The sequence below is a fragment of the Eriocheir sinensis genome, chromosome 55 (assembly GCF_024679095.1).
Source record: "Eriocheir sinensis breed Jianghai 21 chromosome 55, ASM2467909v1, whole genome shotgun sequence".
NCBI classification, from domain to species: Eukaryota; Metazoa; Arthropoda; class Malacostraca; order Decapoda; family Varunidae; genus Eriocheir; species Eriocheir sinensis.
In genome coordinates this window covers 7,112,586-7,120,474 of record NC_066563.1, presented here as the reverse complement: position 1 = coordinate 7,120,474, position 7,889 = coordinate 7,112,586, and the positions used below count along the sequence as shown (strand labels likewise).

The 7,889-nt window shown below is 47.6% G+C and overlaps 1 protein-coding gene across 2 annotated transcripts; it reads right to left on the bottom strand.

Annotated features, from left to right (window-relative positions):
* Positions 1–312: 312 nt before the first annotated feature.
* Positions 313–7,155, bottom strand: LOC126983980 (probable glutamate receptor). 2 transcript variants are annotated; one of them, XM_050837261.1, is made up of 10 exons: positions 6,957–7,155; positions 6,116–6,219; positions 5,912–6,002; positions 5,618–5,776; positions 5,252–5,399; positions 4,844–5,061; positions 4,006–4,157; positions 1,867–1,977; positions 1,351–1,511; positions 313–883 (listed from the first exon to the last, which is right to left on the bottom strand). In XM_050837261.1, the coding sequence occupies exons 1-10, from the start codon at positions 6,999–7,001 to the stop codon at positions 828–830; spliced, it is 1,245 nt and encodes a 414-aa protein (XP_050693218.1). In that variant the 5' UTR covers positions 7,002–7,155; the 3' UTR covers positions 313–827. The 2 variants fall into 2 exon arrangements, with proteins under 2 accessions (XP_050693218.1, XP_050693216.1); XM_050837259.1 differs by lacking the exon at positions 6,957–7,155 and having other exon boundaries at positions 6,116–6,680.
* Positions 7,156–7,889: the final 734 nt, after the last annotated feature.

Genomic DNA, 7,889 nt, shown 5'->3' with positions numbered 1-7,889 from the left:
GCGATGACTCACCCTTGTCGCCATCTTCTTCTTGTGGTCTGTGTGTGTGTGTGTGTGTGTGTGTGTGTGTGTGTGTGTGTGTGTGTGTGTGTGTATCTATCCATATGTTTATATTTATATCCGTCTTTATACACCTGTCTATCAAATAATTTTGCGTATACTTTAATAGTTTCGTTTCTCGCTTTGCAGGTATGTATAGACTAAGTTCCCAATATGGCAGATGCGCTTCGTTCAGCTCTCTGGGTAAGTGTTCTTGTAATATTTTTATTGTTGTTGACTCGAGCGTGGGTGGGACAGGAAGAAGGAAACACAGAGATTGCTAACATTTATTGGTTCGTTATAGTGTTTGAGCGTTCCGGGACGAGTGGCTCTCGGGAACTGCCGTGGCGGAGAGGCGGTCAGGTGGCCATTGAGGGGACGGTGGTCAGCGGGTCACCGGGGCGAGAAACACTGGACTGTCGTGCTGGTGTGTGTGTGTGTGTGTGTGTGTGTGTGTGTGTGTGTGTGTGTGAGGGGCAAGGCAGGAACGGGGCGGGAAGAACTGTTCACCCACACGCTGAGAACCTTTGGTTGGTACAGTGTCGCAGTGTATATACAAAATAAGTGAATTCTCTTAATGTTGTTTTGGTTGTCCGTCAACGACTATTATAAGTGCACATTTCGGGAGCATAAAAGGATGTACAGACTTCCATGTACCCCAAAACAAGTGACTGCGGCTTCGTTTGTCCAGTGTTGTTCTGTGGTGACAGATTCGAGAGCTGCGGCAATAAAGGCGGAGGGAACGGTCCTGGTCCCTTCCTCCCTGCGCTCCCTCGCCCACTCGCCTGCTAGAGCCGTGGGACGACCATCTCCAGGAGGAAGACGGCTGCGCTCGCTGCCAGGCCTGTCAAGGGGTCAGGTTAGTTTTGTGCCTCATTACTAAGAAAAAAAAGGCTTTATTTAATGATTGCTGCGTGTTTCTAGGCTGCCAGGCGAAATGAAAGCCAAGTGAGGTTAATTTTGTTTCATTAATTGTGCTAAACTGCCTTCATACTTGGCGCCACGTCTGTGCTGGATGACTGATTTGTTTTAAGGGTCAGAACAGGTTAGTTTTGCGTTGTCAGTTGCCAGAGCTGCCTCATTGCTGCGTGCCCAAACCTTCCATGATGCATTGCTGCCTCACTTCAGCTCTGCTTGACCCTGCTATCCGCTGTCGCCCTTCTCGCCCCTCCAGCACCTTTTTTCACCCCTTCCCTCCTGCCTTTCGTGCCATACCTCCCGTTCATTTTTCCTTTCCCGTATCCACTGTTGTATCTCCCCTCCATCCCTCCAGGCCTCCACTTCCCGCCCTTCCCTCCTGCCGCGCCTAACCTCCCACCAGCACGAGGAAGCAGCCGGCCATGTCCTCAATGTTGAGCGGGGTGATACCGTCGCTGCGGTCTGCGGTGGGCGGGCGGAGGCACTGGCTGGTGTTGGTGATCTGGGCGCCCAACCAGCGGTCCAGGATGCCCGCCTCCTTCACCGCCAAGATGCTGGTACAGAAAAAGGATTAGAGAATTTCCTTCAGCCGTATTCGTAATTGCTTATAATGAACAATCAGCTTTTCAGTCTAATTTAGGAGGGAGGTGCCTTAATTTATACTTTAATATGTTTCGAGATTTTTAACGTTTCAGAAGTTATTGGTCTCCTCGGTGAAAAGCCGTAGCATTGTGAAGAGAGTATGTGAAAGACACGTTCATCTGTGAAAGTATAGAGAGCATGTGTGCTTTTGTTTGTAAGGAGAGAATGGAATTGCGGTCAGGAAATATAACTGAGAATATGATAATTAAAGAAAAAATCTGTCTTGAAGCGCCGAGACGTTTAACAATACGGACTTGAGGTACGCACATCATGTTGGCTTTGGGGCGGTAGGACGAGTCGCTCTGGAAGGCCATGGCGATGAGGGCGTTGGAGTAGACGTTCTCGCGGGATATGTACAGGTGGCACTTGCCACTTGTGCTGCAAGTGGAGGGGCGGGGAAGGGAGGGGGTGCGTGAGGCTGAGGTGACATTAAGATAAGGAAGGGAAGGAAAAATTGCGATAATAGGAGTGGCATGTGACAGTACGATAAGGGAAACAGAAGAAGATTAGGCATGAAGGGTGACACTCAATTAAGTCATTTACGCAGGGAGGGAGACTGATAAGAAGAGGGGAGAGGAGCAAGGTGGCGGTAAGATAGAGAATAATGGAAGAGAAAGATAGGAAATGAAGATGAAGATAAGACATATGTATAGATAGTGACATGTGGCATTGAGGTGACGGTATGTGGAACGAAACAAAGAATAAAAAAAGTAACAAGGGCCAATAAGGGAGAAAGTGGCATATGGCAACAGGATGGTGGCTGAAAGAAAATATGGATAGGAAGATAAATAATAGGCATAGCGTGGGGAAGTTTCAGAGCCATTTATATCTAGGGGTGGTACTAACGTATCTGTCTTTCTGTCTGGAGCTCAGTTGTTAGCTCCAGGCACAGGGACCCAGAGCTACAGTGCTGCCCTCTACGTAAAGGGTGGCTTTGAACGCCCCATCAAGTGATACAACGTCGGGGAGAAATGAAAGAAAGACTCAATGAATGGTGTGGTCATGTCCGTCTACCGGTGGACGAGGAAAACATTCAAGATTAGGATGGAGAGAGAGATGATATATATATATATATATATATATATATATATATATATATATATATATATATATATATATATATATATATATATTGTATAAAATTAGTGAAAATGATTTAGGTAACAAAACGCTGCAGGACAATACAGTAAGGGCAGTCGCTGAGAGCTGTGTTAATGTCTTTAGCTGTAAAAGATGCCAAAGAAAGTGAAATAAAATGTAGGCAAGAACACCTGATCTTATTTTAGAATATTACTTAGTAAGATATCAAAGTAACGCTTGTGTCTCACGGGCCGCGACTTTGTTCGCGATTATGGCGCCTGTGAGTTCGCCACAATTAGAAAAAAACGACGAAAAGTTCCCAAACAACTCCTAAACAGTTGGAAGAACTTCGCATGAAGATAGCGTGACGTTCGGCAAAAATGTATGGTGACTGTTACGTTGATAATCGCTCAGTACGTTGCACAATCTTCGTGCGTAGCTCGTGCAACAATTACAACTAAAATGGGACTTTCGACCGTCGCAGGAACGTCGCGCTGCTGTTTTGAGCTTTTTTACGACTATTTTGCAACTATTTTGCGACTTTGGTGTGGCAAAGCTCGTATGACGTCGTGCAGCCTTTTTGCAAGTGTTGAGCGCGGTTTGTAACCATTTGAGAACGCCCTAAGTTTATGGCGTTCGCCAAAAATTTTGAACAAGCTAAAAAATTTCGCTCCAGTTTGGCGAAGATTTGCTGGCCATTGCGAACCTTTGGAGGTGCTTTGAGGCTGTTTTACAATATTTTTGCGACTGTGGTGAACCATAGTCGCAGTACAGTCGCGAAGCAATTTTGACCCAAGAAATTTTAGCATAAGGACAGTCACTTAATGTTGTGTTACCTCCTTGTAGCGGTAAGACGTGTCAAAGTGAGTGATGGACGAGGCTGACTTGCGATGCGATAAAGTGGAAAGGGAGGCTAAAGAGAGATAATGTAAATGAGGACATATAATTAAGTGATAAAATGACTCAGGATAATAAAGTTCAGATAATCACTTAATGAATGTAATAATATCAGGGTGTAAGAGTGACAGGGAGAATATAGAGTGACATGCAATGGAGTGATAGAAGCGGAGGATAAAAAGGTAGAGGTAATCCTTAATGGTGTGTTTGTATCTCTCTAGCGATAAGAAGTGTCATAGCAAGTGGGTGGTTCAGCTTGATGTGCCATAATTGCCTCCTTATCAGGTTATCTTAGAGACGCCTGATAACGGAGCTGTGTCTTTGTTCTATACAATTACAAAAAGGGTTTTGTGTCTCAACTGGGGCCCCTCAGCATGAGTGCGTCCTTGTGCCGGTAGCGAGCTTGGCAACAAGACCGGCGTGGCTCACCTGAAGTCCCAGGACATGGCCTTCTTCATGGTGGTCCTGTCGCAGATGCCCGCGTACTGGCCGCCGGCGATGTCCTGGCGCGCCGCCCAGCAGTCGGCGAACGTGCCCGCGTGGCCCTCAAACACCTTCCTCCGTACGCCGTCCTTCGCCTCCTGCCGGGGGAAGCAGCGGCAGTGTACCGCGCGTGTCTCGGTGTTTGTCCCGTCGCGCCATTCACTGCCCCGCGAGGCCGCTCAAAGGATGGCGTGCAGAAAAATAATAATGCTAATAATGATAATAATGCAACTAGTCAACCCAGAACAGTGCTCGAACTGCTTACGCGGTGCCCGCCGCGGCCTCGCCTGTTAGGATCAATACAATTCCTATAATAATATTGATAATGATTATAATAAAAGAACATTATTAATACTTATTATTATTATAATTATATATTTAATTATTTTTGTCAATATTAATAATATTATTTCGACTATTATTGTCATTATTGCTATTATTATTATTATTATTATTATTATTATTATTATTATTATTATTATTATTATTATTATTATTATTATTATTATTATTATTAATATTATTTTTATTATTTTATTGTTTAAAAAATCTTTATAAAGCCGCACTAACGCCCCGTGGCCCCCACCTTTCACACTTGTCGTTCACTGTGCAACATTTCAGCGAAGTAATTTGTCACGTCACAATACTATGTTATGATGACCTTTAAAAAGGCCTTTACGGGGGTGTTTAGCTTTGTGTAATTATTTTACGGGATCAAAATTTGTTCACACCAAGAATAATTTAGGGCACAAACTTACCTAGACGAACCCGTGATTCTTCTTACCTGAAAGTACTGGAACATGAAGGATCCCGCCTCCAGCCTCCACGGCAACTCGTCCTGGGCCACCAGGTCAGCGAGGGAGTCGATGGGGATGGTGACCCGAGGCACGGTGAGCATGGCGGTAAGGATGCCGCTGTACGAGGACATGAACACCAGGGACGCCAGCAGCCACACCGTCGCCAATACTCGACTGCCATCAAAGGGCGGCACATCCGCGGAGCCTGGCGGGAGAACAGCCGTGAAGACGGTGACAGTCATCATCTGAGGCGTTTGTGTGACACTAGTCATTCATGAATCTGCTCACATCACAGTACCATGAAGACACATCACTTTGCCCTAAAGTCCGTATGGTACTATGCAGCGGTTGACACCCCCTCCACCCTCCAGCTTCTCACCCTCACCCTGACTCACCCTCCTGCGTGAACACTTTGAGGCCCCAAACGGTGGATTTGGCGAAGCTCCAGCGCCACGGCGACCCGAAGAGGCGCACCTCCGCCGCCGCCACCCACGCCATCACCGCCACCACCACCGCCAGGCTCACCAGCGCCAGCAGCCACACCTGCCGCACCGTAGCCATTATCATCAATATGCTTCACCGCGGTCATTACCACCATCAATATGTCCAGTTGCATTGTACACCTTCACTGACCCTTTAGTAACAATGAAGGTCGGAACACGTACAAACGCTGTCATCGCAATCATAGCATGTGGGTTGCTTAGTCTTACGTCACCATTATATGCCCAGTTATTGACAGACGACTGACGACAATGACGCACCATCCCGCTGAACGGCTTCATGAACCCCTCCATGTCGCTCTGCAGGGTGGGCCGTACCATGAGTATCGCGTTGTTCTCGCTGTACAGAGGCTCCGAGAAGTCACACACGGTCTCCCTCAGGGCCGAGACGCCAAACGGACCCACCGCGAACTCCACCTCCTGTCGAGACATTAACAACCCTTGCTGCAACCTCTTGGACGTGCTGAAGGGCACATATTAATTGCTCCCACTGCACGGAGTCAAATTACTGTTTGGTGCACAAAAACTCCATCGTTCATGCACGCCAAGACTTACTCGCCGCTGCAGCTGGCCCAACATGCCGCTCCAGGAACCGTTGGCGATCGGGCCGCCCCAGATCCGGTCAACAGGACGCACTAGTTCGTAGCTGAGGGTGGAAGGAGACACCGTATAGTGAATATTCTGTAGCACCTGCTTATGTGGGTGAGCACTGTGTCTTCCTCAGAAAGGTAATGAATTTATTCACCAGTTTGCACCCACCTGAAGTTGAGGACCGTGGAGAGGATCTGAAGAAGTTCGGCCATCGGTCCCTCGATCCTCACCGTCCCGTTAGCGTCCGTCAGCACCTTCGTCCACGGCACCCACTGGACAGGGACACGCGGGGGCAAGACAGGCACCAAGAGTGAATTATTAATTAAAAACCACAGAGAAACAAACATTTAAACGTCAAACCCTCATGTCTGACGGGCGAAGAGGACGGCGAGAAGGAGGTTCAAAGTGAAGACGGTAACAAACTAGTATTAAGATTATGCTCTTGTCTGAGGGTCGTGGAGGGCGGCAGCAGTGAGGAAGCGATTTCAGAGAGCCAGGTAATAATTTTTCTTTATGTTAAATATTTGCATCTCTGGCTACTGACCACTCTTTTACGTCCTCCACTAAGTTACCTGTCTACAGTAAAGGAAGCAATTCAGGGGCAAAAATACATGAAAACAAAAAGGCCCGTTGAAAACAAAAAAATCGCCGGCTGAAAACAAAAAAAAAATCGCTGAAAAAAAATCGCTGAAAGCAACAAAAAAAGCCCCCTGAAAACAAGAAATAAGCACCCGCTGAAAAGAAAAAAAAAAAAAGGCAGCTGAATATAAACAAGCAAAAAAAAAAGGCCATCTGAAAAAAAAGCCCGCTGAAAAAACAACACTGGAAAAAAAGGCCGAAACCCCTCCAAAAAGCTCGCTGAAAACAAAAAGCCCGCTACCAAAAAGCCCACAACAACAAAACCAAGCCCGCTACAGAAAAAAAAGCCTATTCGGTATAAACCTAGCAGAAAGAATTATTTGTGTTACATCCCCAAGTCTGACTCTCCCATTAAGAGCCTCCACGGTACCTCCTCGACGGCCACTTTGAGGGTGGGTCTCGGTGACAGCGCCATGCGTACACGCGTCACAGCTCCGTCTCAATCCTCGCTTTCTCGCTCCTGTCTCCCTCGTCCTTGGCTTCCCTGCGCTGCTTCCTTCCTTGGGTCGACCTGGGGATAGAGACACAAGGACATGCCGCTACACACATTACTGGAGTGAGGTATCCGTGTCCCGCCGCGGCTATTAAGTATCATCTGGCAGTGGACGCCGTGGCTCCTCCCTTCACGGTGCCACACGCATGTTATGTAGTCACTCGATACACATATACAACACATAAACCGCTGCTGCTATCACTAAACACGGGCGCGTGCACACACACACACACACACACACACACACACACACACACACACACACACACACTAGGGGCGTGGCGGGGCGTGGAGGAGTTTACCAGCAATACATCATGAGAGATCCCTTAACGCGTGAGATTGATGGAAACGACTGGAGAGAGGGAGTGATTTATGCTACGTGAGATACGCCTCCAATGAACGCGTGTGTGTAATTCCCCCTGGTCTGACCACGCAATGGACTCGCGATCGCCAGCCAGTACCTAATCCGACTGAGATCGAGGTTCAGAAGTGACGGATCTCTGGGTACGGCTGAAACTTCACACCCACACACCCGGGAAACGGGACACAACCCCCGATGGACACCCGGTATCTATTCACTGCTGGGTGGACAGGGGGTGCGAATTAAAATACAGCCCATCCATCTCCACTCCGCCTGGGAATGGAACCCTGGACCTCTTGCTTGTGAGGCGACGCGCTAGCCACTTTTTTTTTTTTTTTTTTTTGCTTGTGAGGCGAGAGCGCTAGTCATTGCACTAAGGGGGGAGAGAGAGAGAGAGAGAGAGAGAGAGAGAGAGAGAGACACACACACACACACACACACACACACAC

What these genes read in the sequence shown, in the direction of transcription:
- LOC126983980 (XM_050837259.1), bottom strand. Translation starts at nt 6,294, where the DNA reads ATGTTTGTTTCTCTGTGGTTTTTAATTAATAATTCACTCTTGGTGCCT. An exon ending in TGAAGCCGTTCAGCGGGATG is followed by an intron (nt 5,400 to 5,617) that starts GTGCGTCATTGT and finishes ACGGTGCGGCAG; the next exon opens with GTGTGGCTGCTGGCGCTGGT. An exon ending in TCATGTTCCAGTACTTTCAG is followed by an intron (nt 4,158 to 4,843) that starts GTAAGAAGAATC and finishes TTCCCCCGGCAG; the next exon opens with GAGGCGAAGGACGGCGTACG.